The 21,403-nt window shown below is 43.5% G+C and overlaps 1 protein-coding gene across 1 annotated transcript in view; it reads left to right on the top strand.

The window, feature by feature from the left end:
- LOC139558456 (retinoic acid receptor alpha-A-like) overlaps positions 1-21,403 on the top strand; it is a 149,626-nt gene that overhangs the window by 76,715 nt on the left and 51,508 nt on the right. Inside the window, exon 4 of the mRNA XM_071373594.1 lies at positions 16,560-16,720. Within this exon, the coding sequence (XP_071229695.1) occupies positions 16,560-16,720 (161 nt within the window). The remainder of the gene's footprint in view (positions 1-16,559; positions 16,721-21,403) is intronic.

The following is a 21,403-nucleotide window of genomic DNA, read 5'->3' as shown; positions in this document are numbered from 1 at the left end:
AGATGAGTTCCACGTGACATCATGTGGTTTTTCTGTGAAGGTAACCAGCTCCATGTTCAGAGTTTGGGCACAAAGGAGTGGGTGTGTGTTTGTTTTTGTGTGCGGGTGCATGTGTGCGTGCGTACATGCGTGTGTATGTCTGCGTGGGGCCAGTTAGTGATGTTAGAGAGTATGATATGGAGCTGATATGGAGAAGTAATTTCAGGACATTGGCCCCTACAGTCACATTTCCCCTGCTCTGGTCTCTGACATAGAGACTTCAGAAAGCTGTCTGGCTTGCTTAACATCATCTGTGTTTCACTGGTGTCTGACCACACACCATCTCCACTGGGGGATGGTATGAGTTTGTATGGTGTGTGGAGGGGGATGGTAATATATCACTGTCTCCCAGAGAGGGGGGACATTCATGGCGAGGCGAGCTCTAGGGGAGAACTTCCCCAGTACAATCAATTATCCAGCACTCCAAGCAAATGACCAGGAGCAGATACGTCCTAGTGATGCATCAGACAACAGGCCTGGAAAATAGATGGGTTTTTAATACCTACGGACCGATGAAGCGAGGAGGAGGGAGGGATGGAGGGAATACATCTAGCGAGGGAGACCGTTGTCCATCTTATCACAACCCCCTTCTACTGGAGATATTACTACTGCTTTTTACTCCAAATGAAAGACAAAAAAATGTATCTTCCTTCCCTCGTTCTATGGATAAGTATTTTCCTCTTGAATCACTTTTTATTTGATTGACCCTGTAGGACAGATGCTATGTAAAGGGTCAGGGCCTTAGGGGCTCCTTTTAGAACTAGTAATAGATTAACATGAGAACACATACTTTTATTCCTAGTTAAAGACACAGACTAGACTGTGTTCACACAGGCAGCACAATTCTGATCTTTCTATTCAGTAATTGGTCTTTTGACAATAATTGGTTAAAAGATCAGAATTGGGCTGCCTTTTAAATGCAGGTAAAGACACCATAGACAGTAGTTGTAGTGGAGTTTGTAAACTATGGTGAAGTGTACACTATGCCGAATGAAATGTGCAATAAATAACCAGGTCTATTGTAACATTGAATTTATTCTCAATTACTTTCCTGGCTGAATAAAAGTTTAAATAAATGCAGTAAGGGCCTCCCGGGTGGCGCAGTGGTCTAAGGCACTGCATCGCAGTGCTAGCTGCGCCACCATAGATTCTGGGTTCGAGTCCAGGCTGTCGCAGCCGGCCGCGACTGGGAGGCCCATGGGGGCGACGCACAATTGGCCCAGTGTTGTCCAGGTTAGGGAGGGTTTGGCCGGCAGGGATATCCTTGTCTCATCGCGCACTAGCGACTCCTGTGGCGGGACTGGCGCAGTGCACGCTGACCAGGTGTTTCCTCCGACACATCATTGGTGCAGCTGGATGGATGGGCATTGTGTCAAGAAGCAGTGCGGCTTGGTTGGGTTGTGTTTCGGAGGATGCATGGCTCTCGACCTTCGCCTCTCCCGAGTCCGTACGGGAGTTGCAGCAATGAGACAAGACTAACTACTACCAATTGGATACCACGAAATTGGGGAGAAAAAAGGGGGTTAAAAAAGATATAAAAATTTTAAAAATGCAGTATGACCCTCTTGGTAATCATGGGTAGAGTGTGCACTACTGTGGTAATCATGGGTAGAGTGTGCACTACTGTGGTAATCATGGGTAGAGTGTGCACTACTGTGGTAATCTAGGGTAGAGTGTGCACTACTGTGGTAATCTAGGGTAGAGTGTGCACTACTGTGGTAATCATGGGTAGAGTGTGCACTACTGTGGTAATCTAGGGTAGAGTGTGCACTACTGTGGTAATCTAGGGTAGAGTGTGCACTACTGTGGTAATCTAGGGTAGAGTGTGCACTACTGTGGTAATCTAAGGTAGAGTGTGCACTACTGTGGTAATCTAGGGTAGAGTGTGCACTACTGTGGTAATCATGGGTAGAGTGTGCACTACTGTGGTAATCTAGGGTAGAGTGTGCACTACTGTGGTAATCATGGGTAGAGTGTGCATTACTGTGGTAATCATGGGTAGAGTGTGCACTACTGTGGTAATCTAGGGTAGAGTGTGCACTACTGTGGTAATCATGGGTAGAGTGTGCACTACTGTGGTAATCATGGGTAGAGTGTGCACTACTGTGGTAATCTAGGCTGGAGTGTGCACTACTGTGGTAATCTAGGGTAGAGTGTGCACTACTGTGGTAATCTAGGGTAGAGTGTGCACTACTGTGGTAATCTAGGCTGGAGTGTGCACTACTGTGGTAATCTAGGCTGGAGTGTGCACTACTATAGTAATCTAGGCTGGAGTGTGCACTACTGTAGTAATCTAGGGTGGAGTGTGCACTACTGTGGTAATCTAGGGTGGAGTGTGCACTACTGTTGTAATCTAGGGTAGAGTTTGCACTACTGTGGTAATCTAGGGTAGAGTGTGCACTACTGTGGTAATCTAGGGTAGAGTGTGCACTACTGTGGTAATCTAGGGTAGAGTGTGCACTACTGTGGTAATCTAAAGTGGAGTGTGCACTACTGTGGTAATCTAGGGTGGGCTATGTACTCCTATAGTTATCTAGGGTGGAGTGTTCACTACTGTGGTATTCTAGGGTGGAGTGTGCACTACTGTGGTAATCTAGGCTGGAGTGTGCACTACTGTGCAGTTTTCAGCTGAAGTGATCTTGGCCGCCGTGTGAAGAGGCTGTTAAATAAAGACACTTTGCCGCGCCGCGACACTCACTCACACTCTCACTTCAAGGCATGCTGCCACGCTTTATAGGACCACTGCTCTCCAGGACACTCAGCTAATCCTCATCTGGTCAATGAGCTACGTCCTGTTCACCCTCCCTCCCTTCCTCCAGTCGTCCCTCCCCCTCTCCCTTCCTGTCGCCTTCCCTCTCCCCCTCCTTCCCTCCTGTCCTCTCTCTATCCCTCCCACTTGTCCTCCCTCTTCCTCTCTCCTGTCCTCCCTCCCTATCTTTCTCTCTGGCTGCTGGAGTAGTCGACAGACAGACAGCTTTCTGGGCTGGTGGATGCCTGGGATAACACACACACACACACCGCGTTAACGTTTCGTAAAGAGGGCTGCGGGTTGGACCATCTGTGTGGACCATCCACCCGGCGCCACGGCAAACTAACAGATGCACCAGTAAATAAACAGTATATTTCTTCATGGCGACCAGTTGCCACATCCCATAATACCAAGGCAGCCTTTAACACCCACCAGGTGGGGAGCGATGAACGACACATAACTCTACCCACGCCAGCAGAGAGAGTTACACTTAATGGTGGTGTGTGTGTGTTTGCATGTGTGTGCATGTGTGTGTGTGTGTCAGTTGGGAGACACTTGCACGGTGATGTTATGACCTTGCAGCAGGGTGGATGATACAATAGTTAAACCAGCTGAGCTACCAGCGGTAACACAGTGGTACTGTATACGGCCAGCAGTGGTACTGTAACAGCCAGCAGTGGTACTGTATCCAGCCAGCAGTGGTACTGTATACGGCCAGCAGTGGTACTGTATAGCATTGGTACTGTATCCAGCCAGCAGTGGTACTGTATCTGCCCAGCAGTGGTACTGTATCTGCCCAGCAGTGGTACTGTATCTGCCCAGCAGTGGTACTGTATACGGCCAGCAGTGGTACTGTATTTGGCCAGCAGTGGTACTGTATCCGGCCAGCAGTGGTACTGTATCTGCCCAGCAGTGGTACTGTATTTGGCCAGCAGTGGTACTGTATACGGCCAGCAGTGGTACTGTATTTGGCCAGCAGTGGTACTGTATCCGGCCAGCAGTGGTACTGTATCTGCCCAGCAGTGGTACTGTATTTGGCCAGCAGTGGTACTGTATCCGGCCAGCAGTGGTACTGTATACGGCCAGCAGTGGTACTGTATACGGCCAGCAGTGATTCTCTGTATGGCCTTCAGTGGTACTGTATACGGCCAGCAGTGATTCTCTGTATGGCCTTCAGTGGTACTGCATACGGCCAGTAGTGGTACTGCATATGGCCAGCAGTGGTACTGTATACGGCCAGCAATGGTACTGTATACGGCCAGCAGTGATTCTCTGTATGGCCAGCAGTGGTACTGCATACGGCCAGTAGTGGTACTGCATATGGCCAGCAGTGGTACTGTATACGGCCAGCAGTGATTCTCTGTATGGCCAGCAGTGGTACTGCATACGGCCAGTAGTGGTACTGCATATGGCCAGCAGTGGTACTGCATACGGCCAGCAGTGATTCTCTGTATGGCCAGCAGTGGTACTGTATACGGCCAGCAGTGATTCTCTGTATGGCCAGCAGTGGTACTGTATCCGGCCAGCAGTGGTACTGCATACGGCCAGCAGTGGTACTGTATACGGCCAGCAGTGATTCTCTGTATGGCCAGCAGTGGTACTGCATACGGCCAGCAGTGGTACTGCATATGGCCAGCAGTGATTCTCTGGCTGGCCTTCAGTGGTACTGCATACGGCCAGCAGTGGTACTGCATATGGCCAGCAGTGATTCTCTGTATGGCCTTCAGTGGTACTGCATATGACCAGCAGTGGTACTGCATACGGCCAGCAGTGGTACTGCATACGGCCAGTAGTGGTACTGCATATGGCCAGCAGTGGTACTGCATACGGCCAGCAGTGGTACTGTATCCGGCCAGCAGTGATTCTCTGTATAGCCAGCAGTGGTACTGTTTATGGCCAGCAGTGATTCTCTGTATGGCCTTCAGTGGTACTGTATACCGCCAGCAGTGATTCTCTGTATGGCCAGCAGTGGTACTGTTTATGGCCAGCAGTGATTCTCTTTATTGCCTCAGTGGTACTGTATACCAGTGTTGTAGTACTCGAGACATGTCTCGAGACCACATATTGAGTGTCTCGGTCTTGTGTAGGTGTCGAATACATTTGTACTCGTTCTTGACTCGGTTTCGGACAGTGAGGACTCTTAATTTCTTCCCGAGACGAGTTGAGACCAGCGGAGTAAAAAAACACTTTGCCAGGCCAAAATATATGCATTCCTTTCTTGAAATGTTCATATCTTAACAGCCTTATCTATTATAAACATGTTTGCGCAGTAGCGAACCTATAGGACTTCAGTGTGTGACATGTTTGTGATTCTGAAAGGACAGCAACCGTAATACCAGCACACTCATGTAGGAGAGGTCACTTTTTGTAAAACACGAGGGGCTAGTAGTGTACTGAAGGGTATACGCAGGTGTAAGCCGTATATTATTTTATAGAGCTGTCAGTGTCTATGGGGTTCAAAGTTGATGTACTGTGATCCTGCCTCTCCGATTGTCTCTCTCTATTCATTAGTGAAATTAACATTATGTGTGTGTGTTGTGTTTCAATGACCTTAGAAGCTGATTAAGTTAAGTGTGTATATATTTTAGGATTCGTTACTTACACCTGATGTCACAAATAGGGCAACACATCCGAGCGTTCTGTCATAACAACAGCAGTCAAGCACCCAAGCTAACTGGCTAACGTTGGCTAGCTTGCTAGCTACTTCTAGACACAAATGACAGAACAGCTCAATCTGTGTCACGATCGTCTTTAGGTGAAAGAGAGGACCAAGGCGTAGCGTGATATAAATACATCTTCACTTTATTTGAAGAATAAACGAACACGAACACTAACACAAACTAGACAAAACAACAAAAGACCGTGAAGCTACAAAACGAAAGTGCAGCCACACGCTACTAACGTCAAACATAGACAATTACCCACAACCTACCTAATGCCTATGGCTGCCTAAATATGACTCTCAATCAGAGACAACTAATGACAGCTGTCTCTAATTGAGAACCAATCCAGGCAACCATAGACATACATAAACACCTACACTGAACACAACCCCATGAAATCTACAAAAAAAAACTATACAATACAAACACCCTATACGAGACAAAAACACACAAACATCCCCCATGTCACACCCTGACCTAAAATAATAAAGAAAACAAAGATAACTAAGGCCAGGGCGTGACAATCTGACCATTTTACTCACCCTAGCAGAGCTGGTTAGGCTGTTTTATGTTATCCAGAGCGTTGGTGACTGCAACTGTGCTGCTGGCAACAGTTTAATTATGCTTTTTTGCCAACGTTTACGGACACCGGCCATATTCAACGGGTATTGAGCGTTCGTAAATGTGTCCGTTATTCTGCGCTCTGGCACACTCAGATGAGAGTGCTCTGAAATCGGAGTAGATAGCCAGAGCGAATTTACCAGCTACATCAAGACTTGTAGCTAGCTAGCTAAACAATGAACCATAATCACAACTCATGACGTTACTACCCTGCATGAATCTGCAAGTAGCTAACCAACCAGGTTCAATGTTAGCTAGCTAACATTAGGCTATAGCTAGCATAGCAAATGGCTCTGAGATATGAATAATATTACTACACAGCGCATACATGTAATGTTAGCTAGCGAGCCAGCCAACTAACATTAGCTACCTAGCTATCAGTACACTTTAACTTGAAACAAAAACGACTTTCTGACAAAATTAGAAACGTGTAATATCTGAAAATGTAGCTAGCTAGACTATACATGGATGGACTCTTCTCCCTCTGTCACAGATGCCATGGTTTAGTTTGAAGATGTAATCCAGAGACAGGTGATTTCTCCATCTCTTTAACTATCATACTCTAATTCCACTGATTTCAAAACTCGGTCCTCCAGAAAGTGGAGAGCAACACTTATGCAGTTCTACTACACAACATATAAACAAAAGCAGCGTTAGACAGGATTACCAACACATACTGACCAGCTCAAATGGACAGAAGTGTGCTACATGCAGACCAATCCAAACTCATCTCTTGGCATGTCCTGCCCACTCATGATCTCAGCCAATCATGGCTAGCAGGAAGGTTGCTCGCTTTTTCTGTGGCTAAACCAACTATGCTCGTAATTTTAAAAATGTATTAGTGTTTACAGATGGCATACAAATTTGTTATTAAGGCACATGAAATTTCACGTTCCAGAAGGCATTTCTGCCAAAAAAACGCATTTAGATAATTTTTTAAAGTTTACGTTCAAATGCCTCTCCTGTGAAGTAGTGACATGCGACATAAGCCTCGTTTCCTGAAACGAGTCACACACTGAGTTTACCAAACATTAGCAACACCTTCCTAATGTTGAGTTGCACCCCATGTTGACTCGAATACTTTCCACAGTCGTGTAAAGTTTTCTGGATGTCCTTTTGGTGGTGTGCCATTCTTGATAGACACGGGAAACTGTTGAGTGTGAAAAACTCAGCAGCGTTGCAGTTCCTGACAAAAACTGGTGTGCCTGGCACTTCAAAGGAACTTAAATATTTTGTCTTTCCCATTCACCGTCTGAATGGCACACATACACAGTCCATGTATCAAGGCTTAAAAATTCTTATTTAACCTGTCTCCTCCCTTTAATCTAGACTGATTGAAGTGGATTTAACAAGTGACTTCAATAAGGGATCATAGCTTTCACCTGGATTCACCTGGTCAGTCTATGTCATGGAAAGAGCAGGTGTTTTAATGTTTTGTAAACTCAGTGTAGGTCAAGAAGGAGATGCCAATATGTAGAGGGTTAGTGACACACACACACACACACACACACACACACACACACACACACACACACACACACACACACACACACACACACACACACACACACACACACACACACACACACACACACACACACACACACACACACACACACACACACACACAGTGGGTTAGTGACACCCCAAAACGAACCAGACAGTCTAATTCCCTTAAATAGACCCTATTGTACCCTGCATGCTGTACAGTATGCCGTCATCATGGTGGGACCTAGGATTGAGATGAACAGAATAGAGGTACATTGGATGTAGTTTATAATCTATACATCTTGTTGCCTTGGTTGCGCTGTAAAGAACAATTACTTTTCCACATAGACTTAACACAATGCGCCTTCAAGGATGCTGGCAGACAGGATACAAACTGAACAAACAAACAATGCTGAAGCCTTCACAGTCTCTGCACAAAATCCCAACAAATGTCTCCTATACTTAATGTATCTAGGCCAGCCCAGCGCTTACAAAACACCTCATAGAAATATATATTTCTCTGTATCTCAATCTTTAAAGGTTGTACACCATTGCTTTTTTTATGCGATTATGAAAGGGCTTTGTATTGTAAAGCAGAGCAGACAGAGGCAGGATGTGCCTGCTTTCTTTTGTGGTAGTCAACCAACCCAGACTAAAAGGAGGTCCCTTGGGGTACGGCAGACAGCGACGGTGGGCCCCCATAATGCAGTTCTGTTCCTCCTCCAGGATCTCGTCCTGATTGGTTGGGAGCATCTGCCGCTGATCAGGGTGCTATGATGTAGGGATGGAGGATGAATCAACACTCTGGGTTGTGTTCATTAGGCACCAAACGGAAGAAAACAGACTTAAACAGGGAGAGACTACCTGGTTCAATATGAAACACAGATTTTCATTTCCCATTACAAAATGTTTTCTGTTGCATGCCCTAATGATCAGGGCCCTGTATTGAGTCAACACTTATCTCCTGTAGCTGGCTGGTGTGTTTGAAGATTCTCATAACTTCAGAACCTCCTGCTGTGTCAGACATCAAACACCAACGTCTCCTCCAATCCCAGAGCTCCGTCACGAACTAGGGGTTTTCCAGGACACCATGCAGAGGGTGCCGGTGTTCACTCTGGTTTCATTCGGGGCCGACAAAAAAAAAGTTGTCTGTTATTTTTTAAACGTGTAACTTTTCATATATAGACACAACCTATGTTTTTTTAAATAAAATTAACTAAATATTCATTGTGCTTTTCTGATGTTTAAGCTCACTGTTTGATGAAATAAGACACAAATTACCCAAGAGGGAGCCAGAGATCAAGATAACCATAAGGAAAAAAACTTAACCTGTCCTGACCATCCTCCTCCCGCTCCTACTGGCTTTCGCAGATTCTGCCTTTGCTCTCCTGAAGTTGCCGGTAATAGGCTACATGAGGAGTCGGCAAACTTTCTCATGTGTAATGCCAATTTATCTTACCATTTCTACCGATCTGTGTGCCAGTTATGGGTTTCATCTGTACATTTTTGTGGAACATTTTCATTTCATTTATAATAACGTCTTCGTATCTCAAAATCATTGTATTGTGGTTAATCAAAATTAGATCCTTATCTAAATGAAAAGGATACAAACCTAAAAAGTAACTTCTATTGCCATTGACAACTCTGTAAAAAATAGCCTATAAAGCCAACAAATAAAAACATTGCAGCCTGCAGGTAGAAAATATCTTGATAAAATAAATATCCTATAAATCACATTGGCTACACATGGCCTGCCTGCAACGAACTTGAAACATTGTAGTGGGTCCAGCCTGAAGGTCCTTGCAACATGGTATAAAATATTCTGTCCCTCAGTTTCCCCAGCCAGTGAGCTTGGCACAGACACAGCTGTTGGCTATTTGCTCATAAAATAGGCCTAATCAGGTGTTTCCACTGGATCAGAGCATGACATTTTTCCCGTTCACGCTGAGTGGTTATCGAAAGGGAGAGCTGGAAAGATTTTTCAAATACATTGAGGAATGGATATAAAAACAAACTTAATTTGTTTTTTGTTTGAGGTGAAGAAAACATTACTTTGAGAAGCTCCACAGCTCATTGGTTGTGACGCATTAACCCAATTAGAAACACTATCTGATCCCCAAATGTTCACATTTATATGCCTACATTTGCACGCAGGCAGGTAGCCATTAGGCCTACTTTAATGCGTAATCAGTTGCACGTCCTTACTCAACATTGACAGGAGCGCTCAAAACAAAAGACAATGACTAAATTGACAAAACTCGTAAATGGAATGAAATAAACCTAAACTTGTTTCTCACAAGTTTAGCATAGGTTGTACGCACTGGAAACAACGTGTCCACTCTGACAATCAGAATGGTAAAAGACTGGAATAATAATATATTGAATGCATTAACAGACATTACCGTAACCAAACAAACATTGTTGATTAGAAATGATAGGAATTAACAGTAAATGTACTAGTGATATACAGTATGTAATAGAGGTCAACCGATTAATTAGGGCCGATTTCAAGTAATTTTTTACACCTTTATTTAACTAGGCAAGTCAGTTAAGAACACATTCTTATTTTCAATGACGGCCTAGGAACGGTGGGTTAACTGCCTTTTTCAGGGGCAGAACAACAGATTTTTACCTTGTCAGCTCAGGGATTCAATCTTGCAACCTTACGGTTAACTAGTCCAACGCTCTAACCACCTGCCTCACGGGGAGCCCGCCTGTTACGCGAATGCAGTAAGAAGCCAAGGTAAGTTGCTAGCTAGCATTAAACTTATCTTATAAAAAACAATCAATCAATCATAATCACTAGTTATAACTACACATGGTTGATGATATTACTAGTTTATCTAGCGTGTCCTGCGTTGCATATAATCGATGCAGTGCACATTCGCGAAAAAGTACTGTCGTTGCTCCAACGTGTACCTAACCATAAACATCAATGCCTTTCTTAAAATCAATACACAGAAGTATATATTTTTAAACCTGCATATTTAGCTAAAAGAAATCCAGGTTAGCAGGCAATATTAACCAGGTGAAATTGTGTCACTTCTCTTGCGTTCATTGCACGCAGAGTCAGAGTATATGCAACAGTTTGGGCCGCCTGGCTCATTGCGAACTAATTTGCCAGAATTTTACGTAATTATGACATAACATTGAAGGTTGTTGTCACGTTCTGACCTTAGTTCCTTTTTTATGTCTTTATTTTAGTTTGGTCAGGGCGTGAGTTGGGGTGGGCATTCTATGTTGTTTTTCTATGTTTTGTTCTGTATTTATATTTCTATGTGTTTGGCCTAGTATGGTTCTCAATCAGAGGCAGGAGTCAGTCGTTGTCTCTGATTAGGAGCCATATTTAGGTAGCCTGTTTTCTATTGTGTTTGGTGTGTGATTGTTTCCTGTGTTAGTGTTTGCACCATACGGGACTGTTTCGGTTTTCATTTATTCTCTTGTTCTTTTGTATTTTAATATTTTAATGACCTAAGGCTCGTATTTCTGTGTGTTATAATTAAGTCTATGATTTGATAGAGCAGTCTGACTGAGCGATGGTGGGTACCAGCAGGCTCGTAAGCATTCATTCAAACAGCACTTTCGTGCATTTTGCCAGCAGCTCTGCTGTTTATGAATTCAAGCCTATCAACTCCCGAGGTTAGGCTGGTGTAACCGATGTGAAATGTCTAGCTAGTTAGCGGGGTGCGCGCTAATAGCGTTTCAAACGTCACTCGCTCTGAGACTTGGAGTAGTTGTTCCCCTTGCTCTGCATGGGTAACGCTGCTTCGAGGGTGGCTGTTGTCGATGTGTTCCTGGTTCAAGCCCAGGTAGCGGCGAGGAGAGGGATGGAAGCTATACTGTTACACTGGCAATACTAAAGTGCCTATAAGAACATCCAATAGTCAAAGGTATATGAAATACAAATGGTATAGAGAGAAATAGTCCTATAATTCCTATAATAACTACAACCTAAAACTTCTTACCTGGGAATATTGAAGACTCATGTTAAAAGGAACCACCAGCTTTCATATGTTCTGAGCAAGGAACTTAAACGTTAGCTTTCTTACATGGCACATATTGCACTTTTACTTTCTTCTCCAACACTTTGTTTTTGCATTATTTAAACCAAATTGAACATGTTTCATTATTTATTTGAGGCTAAATTTATTTTATTGATGTATTATATTAAGTTAAAATAAGTGTTCATTCAGTATTGTTGTAATTGTCATTATTACAAACAAAAATAAAATAAAACGGCCGATTAATCGGTATCGGCTTTTTTGGTCCTCCAATAATCGATATCGATATCGGTGTTGAAAAATCATAATCGGTCGACCTCTAGTATGTAATGGGGAATTGATAGACACTAACAATCAAACGCAATCAAACGCAAACAATGCACACAAGGAAGTTATGAAACAATAATTGTGCTCAAATTGGCAATCTGGATAGAGACGTGCATTGTGCAGCGACACTCCCCTTCTTAGACTGCGCCATCCCCGCGACCTCGGCAATGGATTATTTTCAGCCTCCGCAATGGATTAGTTCACTGCGATGGGCGCGAATAAGACAGGTGTCTTGTGTGCCAAAAAAAAATATATTGGCTACTGCTCGACAACAAAAAAATATTGGTCGACCTATCAGCCTATTGACCAAACAATCGACCAGTCGAATAATTGGGGTCAGCCCTAATTTCAACCTTCCTCATCAGAGTTTATATGAGACTAGGGAAGTGTAACAACATGAGTATCTCCTCTATCAGAATGGACAGTTAAATCTGACCTACTTCATATCTCTGCTCCAAGGTTTATATACAATATATGCAGACAAGAACGGACAAACTTCTCTTTGTGCACTAGAACATAGTTTTCATAACAGTCGATACAATAGAACAAATGATAAACTTCCAATTTGTTTTAGTTGTGAATTATCCTGTTCTGTGGCAGATGAAGAACATTGTGCTGAATGTGGCATAGTTGGTAGAGTGGAGTTATGGATTATGGATGTTAGGTATGCGTAACTGGCTGTAAGGGAGTCAGGCGCAGGAGAACAGAAGTTGGGTAGCCAAAGGAGCCTTTTATTTCGGCGAACAAAACACACGGCACGAAGAACACTAAACACAATATGGGTTGACATAACCCAGAGCAAACCAGTCTAGCGTGCACATACACAAAACAACACACACAGACATGGGGGGGAACAGAGGGTATATACACGTCTAATACTGCGGGAATTGAAACCAGGTGTGTAGGAAAACAAGACCAATGGAAAAATGAAAGGTGGATCGGCGATGGCTAGAAAGCCGGTGACGTCAACCGCCGAACAAGGAGAGGAACCGACTTCGGAGGAAGTCGTGACAATGGAGAAATAAACATGAATGGGCTAGTCTTTTCTTGTCTTCTACCTATTTCATACTGTTTGCATTGTCAATGTGATCAATCGTCCAACAAGGAATAGGGCCTATAGGAATACACAGAGATTAATAAATACCCAGTTGACCTTCAGTCTTCAACAGGCTTTATATGCATGGGTCTAAACAGTTTTAAATATTAAAGCTGCATTATGTAACTTTTTTGGGCAACTTGACCAAAATCACATAGAAATGTGAGTTATAGATCTGTCATTCTCATTGAAAGCAAGTTTAGGAAGCGGTAGATCTGAGTTATTTTTATGCTTTCCGTTCTTAAGTCTTTTACTTTCAGTTTTGTACACCAGCTTCAAACAGCTGAAAATACAATATTTTTGGTTATTGAAAATATATCTCACAGGGTTTTAGATGGTACAATGATTTTCTACACTATACATGGCTTGTTTTGTCACATAAACTGAAATTAGGCTAACTATTAGAACTTTAGCAACCAGGAAATGGCGGATTGATTTCTGCATATTGCACCTTTAACAAATATTCATTAATTCCTGTGAGACGATACAACAAGTAATATGTTTTAGTTATTTGACCAAACTGTAGTTACCCCCAGCTGACATTCTATGTCTTTCTATCTCTCTCAGTGGAGAGTGCAGGGGAGAGAACAGCTCATAATAATGGCCAGAACAGAGCAAATGGAATGGCATGGAACACCTATAACAACATTGTGTTTGATGTATTTGATACCATTCCACTTTTTCCGTTACCACGAGCCTGTTCTCCCCAATTAAAGTGCCACCAACCTCCTGTGGTCTCTCTCTGTCTCTCTCTCTCTGTGTCTCTGTCTCGCCGTGTACATGGTTCAGTGGTTAGAGAGATGGTCTTGATGTTGCTGTTTCTGTCGTGCTCTCTCATTGAACGAGAGAAGATAACGAAGGAAAGAGAACACCTCAAACAACTTTTTTCAGGATGCACGCACATACACACACAAACGCACACACACACGTTCGAGTAATCCCCACGGCCGCCACACATAAGCACGGCGTCACATGGAACTGCCCCCAGGGTTGTCAAGTTACTCTGAGACGAGGCAATGGTGGTCAGAAGATGTGCCTCGGTCATCGTGTTGAGATAACGCTTGGCCAAATTACACACTGCCGTTCTGAAACCCTAGCTGCCTTCCTCATACGCTGATGGTTTCTCCTTCTTTAATGTGGTCCAGTGATGACACTAAGCTGACAGAGAAATACTGAGTGACAGAGCGTTTAACCATTTGTGTTCTGTGGCTGGTGGTGCAGAAGATACTGTAGATACTGTGAGCTTAGCTACACAGTCGTCATGGCAGAAGATAGTTACTGCATGGACTCAGTCTCCTTGTCATAAATGATTCTGTATACCGTTGAAGTCGGAAGTTTACATACACTTAGGTTGGAGTCATTAAAACTTGTTTTTCAACCACTCCACAAATTTCTTGTTAACAAACTATAGTTTTGGCAAGTCGGTCAGGACATCTACTTTGTGCATGACACAAGTCATTTTTCCAACAATTGTTTACAGACAGATTATTTCACTTATAATTCAATGTGTCACAATTCCAGTGGGTCAGAAGTTTACATACACTAAGTTGACTATGCCTTTAAACAGCTTAGAAAATTCCAGAAAATTATGTCATGGCTCTAGAAGCTTCTGATAGGCTAATTGACATAATTTGAGTCAATTGGAGGTGTACCTGTGGATGTATTTCAAGGCCTACCTTCAAACTCAGTGGCTCTTTGCTTGACATCATGGGAAAATCAAAAGAAATCAGCCAAGAAAAACGGTAGACCTCCACAAGTCTGGTTCATCCTTGAGAGCTATTTCCAAACGCCTGAAGGTACCACGTGCATCTGTACAAACAATAGTACGCAAGTATAAACACCATGGGACCACGCAGCTGTCATACCACTCAGGAAGGAGACGCGTTCTGTCTCCTAGAGATGAATGTACTTTGGTGTGAAAAGTGCAAATCAATCCCAGAACAACAGCAAAGGACGTTGTGAAGATGCTGGAGTTAACAGGTATAAAAGTATCTATCCACAGTAAAACGAGTCCTATATCGACATGAAAGGCCGCTCAGCAAAGAAGAAGCCACTGCTCCAAAACCGCGATAAAAAGACCGACTTTGTTTGCAACTGCACATGGGGACAAAGATTGTACTTTTTGGAGAAATGTCCTCTGGTCTGATGAAACAAAAATAGAACTGTTTGGCCATTTGGCTGCCTGCGGCTATGGAACCCTGACCTGTCCACCGGACGTGCTACCTGTCCCAGACCTGCTGTTTTCAACTCTCTAGAGACAGCAGGAGCGGTAGAGATACTCTTAATGATCGGCTATGAAAAGCCAACTGACATTTACTCCTGATTATTATTTGACCATGCTGGTCATTTATGAACATTTGAACATCTTGGCCATGTTCTGTTATAATCTCCACCCGGCACAGCCAGAAGAGGACTGGCCACCCCTCATAGCCTGGTTCCTCTCTAGGTTTCTTCCTAGGTTTTGGCCTTTCTAGGGAGTTTTTCCTAGCCGCCGTGCTTCTACACCTGCATTGCTTGCTGTTTGGGGTTTTAGGCTGGGTTTCTGTACAGCACTTCGAGATATTAGCTGATGTACGAAGGGCTATATAAAATAAACTTGATTTGATTTTGATTTGATTTGAATGACCATCGTTATGTTTGGAGGAAAAAAGGGAGACGCTTGCAAGCCGAAGAACACCATCCCAACCGTGAATCACGGGGGTGGCAGCATCATGTTGTGGGGGTGCTTTGCTGCAGGAGGGACTGGTGCACTTCACAAAATAGATGGCATCATGAGGTAGGAAAATTGTGGCTATATTGAAGCAACATCTCAAGACATCAGTCAGGAAGTTAAAGGTTGGTCGCAAATGACCCCAAGCATACTTCCAAGTTGTGGCAAAATGTCTTAAGGACAACAAAGTCAAGGTATTGGAGTGTCCATCACAAAGCCCTGACCTCAATCCTATAGAAACTTTGTGGGCAGAACTGAAAAGGCGTGTGAGAGCAAGGAGGCCTACATACCTGACTCAGTTACTCCAGCTCTGTCAGGAGGAATGGGCCAAAATTCACCCAACTTATTGTGGGAAACTTGTGGAAGGCTACCCAAAACGTTTGACCCAATTTAAACAATTTAAAGGCAATGCTACCAAATACGAATTGAGTGTATGTAAACTTCTGACCCACTGGGAATGTGATGAAAGAAATAAAAGCTGAAATAAATCATTCTCTCTACTATTATTCTGACATTTCACATTCTAAAAATAGTGGTGATCCTAACTGACCTAAGACAGGCAATTTTTACGAGGATTAAATGTCAGGAATTGGGAAAAACTGAGTTTAAATGTATTTTGCTAAGGTGTATGTAAACTTCCGACTTCAACTGTATATTAGTACAGTATGCCATTCCAGACAACTCACATCTAAAATGTCAGCTGTTCTGAATATGAGTGGCTCACGAACACAGCCTAACGCTAACACTGTGCTGAATGGTTGATATGTCCAAAATGTGTAGGATGCATTTTAGGCTACAATTAACTGTTTATTGTTGACATTTGTTCGTTTACCTTTTCCCATTCCTTCCTTTTCCCCTCTCTCAGCTGTCCGGAATGACCGCAATAAGAAGAAGAAGGAGAGTCCCAAGCCAGAGCTGACCGAGAACTATGAGCTGAGTGCAGAACAAGAGGCCATCATAGAGAAGATACGCAAGGCTCATCAGGAGACCTTCCCATCGCTCTGCCAGCTGGGGAAATACACCACGGTTAGTACTGTAACACACACACACACACACACACACACACACACACACACACAAGGAGAATAGAATAGACCAATACTACTGTATATTGTAATTTCCAGATCACAGAAATTTGTAACCCAACTCCTTGAGAAAATCACAGATAAACCCTGAGGTGTTGGAAGCCAGGGTCAGCAACTGTGCAGTTTAGAAGGGCACAACATCAGGAGATAAGCATGCACGAAGACACACTTGTATTTAGTTGTAGTTAATGCTCCAGGCACAGTTTGCATCAATGTCAGTGTAGTGAGGTCTGGCGAATTCAGACAGATTATTGTCTACATGTCCCTCTGACGCGCACCACGAGCCTGTATCGCTCAGCCCTCTGTTGACAGAAGGCACTGTCTGTTTCATTTCTGGGATAGTGTACTTCTGACTGGCAGAGCCCACAAAGGGAATCGATCCTATGTACTGTACTGCAAATCCCCCTCTAATGCAGTAGCCAGAACTCAATTATGAGATAAATCCTCGCTAACACAACTCAATAACCTCTCCTCTCTATGCACGTCCAGGAGGGTCGGATAGATTTTGAATGGAAATCAATGACAATCAAAGGAGGTTAGGACCCGTTTGTGTGGCAGGTGCTTCATGTCAACTGATAATCAATATCTGGAGAGTGTCATGAGAAGATAGACATTCTGCACTAGTCTTTAGAAAGCCTCAATAGGTTCCACAACTGAACAGTGCTCTTGTGCTCTGCGGCTGATCCTGTGCTGCTTCCATCCTATCCCCTGTGTGTATGAGTGTGATATGTATTCTATTTTATTTTTTTCTATTCTATTCTATTCTATATTATTCTCAGAAATCTCTATTACATTAACCTTGTGAGTATTATAAATACTATATAGACCAACTCCAACGATCATATGTCTTTTTGCAGATTCATAATGTATGTTCTACTACCAGGTGATCCAGAGTAGACCATCCATAATGTTAGTACCAGACCCTCTTGGTTAGAGACATCCATAATGTTAGTACCAGACCCTCTTGGTTAGACATCCATAATGATAGTACCAGACCCTCTTGGTTAGAGACATCCATAATGATAGTACCAGACCCTCTTGGTTAGACATCCATAATGTTAGTACCAGACCCTCTTGGTTAGAGACATCCATAATGTTGGTACCAGACCCTCTTGGTTAGAGACATCCATAATGTTGGTACCAGACCCTCTTGGTTAGACATCCATAATGTTAGTACCAGACCCTCTTGGTTAGAGACATCCATAATGTTAGTACCAGACCCTCTTGGTTAGACATCCATAATGTTAGTACCAGACCCTCTTGGTTAGAGACATCCATAATGTTAGTACCAGACCCTCTTGGTTAGAGACATCCATAATGTTAGTACCAGACCCTCTTGGTTAGAGACATCCATAATGTTAGTACCAGACCCTCTTGGTTAGAGACATCCATAATGTTAATACCAGACCCTCTTTCTTAGAGACATCCATAATGTTAGTACCAGACCCTCTTGGTTAGAGACATCCATAATGTTAGTACCAGACCCTCTTGTTTAGAGACATCCATAATGTTAGTACCAGACCCTCTTGTTTAGAGACATCCATAATGTTAGTACCAGACCCTCTTGGTTAGAGACATCCATAATGTTAGTACCAGACCCTCTTGGTTAGAGACATCCATAATGTTAGTACCAGACCCTCTTGGTTAGAGACATCCATAATGTTAGTACCAGACCCTCTTGGTTAGACATCCATAATGTTAGTACCAGACCCTCTTGGTTAGAGACATCCATAATGTTAGTACCAGACCCTCTTGGTTAGAGACATCCATAATGTTAGTACCAGACCCTCTTGGTTAGAGACATCCATAATGTTAGTACCAGACCCTCTTGTTTAGAGACATCCATAATGTTAGTACCAGACCTTCTTGGTTAGAGACATCCATAATGTTAGTACCAGACCCTCTTGGTTAGAGACATCCGTAATGTTAGTATCCGACCCTCTTGGTTAGAGACATCCATAATGTTAGTACCAGACCCTCTTGGTTAGAGACATCCATAATGTTGGTACCAGACCCTCTTGGTTAGAGACATCCATAATGTTAGTACCAGACCCTCTTACTTGGAGACATCCATAATGTTGGTACCAGACCCCCTTGGTTAGAGACATCCATAATGTTAGTACCAGACCCTCTTGGTTAGAGACATCCATAGTGTTAGTACTAGACCCTCTTTCTTTTCTTAGAGACATCCATAGTGTTAGTACTAGACCCTCTTTCTTTTCTTAGAGACATCCATACAGGGCTCTACAGTGCGAGTATTTCACTCGCATTTGCCCCTAAAAATAGGTATGTACGAACCGAGAAAAAAAAATTAAGAGCAGTGTGTGCGATTAAAGATTACAATTTACCGTAATCTATTTTTCCCCCGCTGCTAATTGTTTAAAAACTACAAGTCCCACATTCCACAAGCGGCATGCGCCAACCACAGTAGAGTTTTCTGTGATGACGCAGTCCAGTCAGAGAGAGAAAGGTGAACAACACTGGAAAATAGTATTGGTATAGGCTATAAGTTAACGTGCAGACATCGCTAAAAATGAAGCCCATTCAATTTTATTTTAAGCGAAAAAGAGACGAGGAGAAAGAGGAATCCGGCGAGGGGGATTCGCAAGATTCAACTAATGAAGCCTCTTCACAAGGTTTACCTGAGGTGGCTAACGTTGACATGGCGGCTAACGTTAGGGATGCTGAGAACAACGTTAGCGAAGCTACGGTGCCCCCAGCTGTCACTTCAACGTCCACTGTAGCCGGTGGAGGTAGAACATATAGATTGGCTCAAAATGTTCCCATGGCTAGAGTTCGAATACAACGTCATGTTCTGCAAATATTGTAGAGGGCAGAAACAGGCGGGCAACTCGTCCTTCGTGTCAGGAAACCCGCATCTGAAAAGAGATTGCGTAGCGAAACATAACATCTCGTGGCGGCATATCCAGTGCCGAGATCTGTACCTGTTGAGACAGGAGAAGCCATCAGGCACGGTGTCAGCAGCCTTGAGGAGGCAAGTGCTGCTGTCTGCGGAGGAGAAGAGGAGGCAGCTGAAAATAAAGATAAACATGGCATACTTCATTGCGAAAGAAGAAGAAACTTTCGTCAAATTTGGGCTGCTTATCAGACTCCACCACAAAAACGGAGTTGACATTAATCCCACATACGACAATGATGTAAAATGTGCGGAGATGATCGGTCAAATTGCTGACATAATGAGAGAGCCTGTCAGCGAAGCTGAAAGCCGCGATGTATCTTGCCGTTCTAATAGACGGAGACACTGATATATCCAACACCGAATGCGAGATTGTCTACGTGCGCTTGTTGGAGGATGGGAAGCCAGTCAATCTCCTGGTCGGACAACAGACACTTGAGCACTCTCATGCCATTGGTAAGTTGTTCCTCTTTATAGGCTTTATTATTGTGTAAAGTTGAATCATTATTCATAATGGAGATAATTTAGTTTGTCAGAAATACTTTTGTGTAATTGTTTTTTTGTGTTGTCATTCGATGTGTTTTGGATGCCACCAAGGCCACATTTCGTGCTGTTTGCCCAGAGGAGGATGGAGGGTCATGGATGAAGAGGGGCATCTCCTTCGGGGCAGATGGTGCCTCCGTGAACATGGGCCACCGTGGGGGAGTGATTGCCCACCTGCAGAGAGAGGCAGGGGGGCATATAATCCCAATCCACTGTATGCCACATAGGTTTGTAACTAATAAATTATCTATAATTTTGTTTTATTTGCTAGCAGAGAATGTTAAACAATACTGTGTGTGTGTCTGTGTGCGTGCGCTAAGTGCTGGAATGGTAAATACCACAGAATTATTGTTTTCTGTTGGCACAAGAGACAGGGGGGGAAGGAGATGGTGAATTGTTTGGAAGATTCTGTTCTGACTTTCACAGACTAGAGCTGGAACTACTGACCATTCAGAAGAAAGAGCCAACGGTGTCTGTCGTGTACCATCTTCTGAATCTGATATGGAAGACGTATCACTTCAGCGGAAAATCCAAATGAGAGATCTGTGTTCTCGGGCATGAGCTCGGTGTGGATATTTGCACACCGTCTAGCGTCAAGGGAACTCGCTGGATCCCCCATGTCCACAGAGCCCTCAAAGTGTTCCTATGGCATGGACAAGACAAGGACCTTGCCACTGACGAAGTTCAGTACTCCGTTGTTCTGCAGCACATGGAACACCTGGCCGTAGCATCAACAACAGCGGAAGTTCAAGGGTGGGAAAAGAAGGTCACTTTTACACAGGAAACTAGTTAAAAAAAAATAAAAAATAGGTTCAAGACTCAAATGAACTTTCAGAATTAAGTAATTGACAGGTGACAGTTTATTTACTCACTACTTAACCGATAAAGTGGGAAATGGTGAATGCACTCTTTTGTGTATTCTGCCATTTTCTTTCAGACATGTTTGAGGAGCTATCCTCACTTAGCCTCACCCTGCAAAGGAATGACCTGATCCTCCCCCAAGCCACATCAGAGTTGAGGAAGACAGTGACCAGACTGGAAGCACTAAAGCTTCGGGCAAAGGCAGGAGGCATGTTGGAGAAGATCCAGACCATGCTTGCTCAGGAGCAGGGTGATGAGAGGAGATTCCAGGTGTGTTAGGATGAGAGCTTGTTAGGATATAAG

The sequence above is a fragment of the Salvelinus alpinus genome, chromosome 29 (genome assembly GCF_045679555.1).
Source record: "Salvelinus alpinus chromosome 29, SLU_Salpinus.1, whole genome shotgun sequence".
In the NCBI taxonomy this organism is placed as follows: Eukaryota; Metazoa; Chordata; class Actinopteri; order Salmoniformes; family Salmonidae; genus Salvelinus; species Salvelinus alpinus.
Note: the sequence above shows the minus strand (reverse complement) of the source record. Positions and strands in the feature narration are given on the sequence as shown.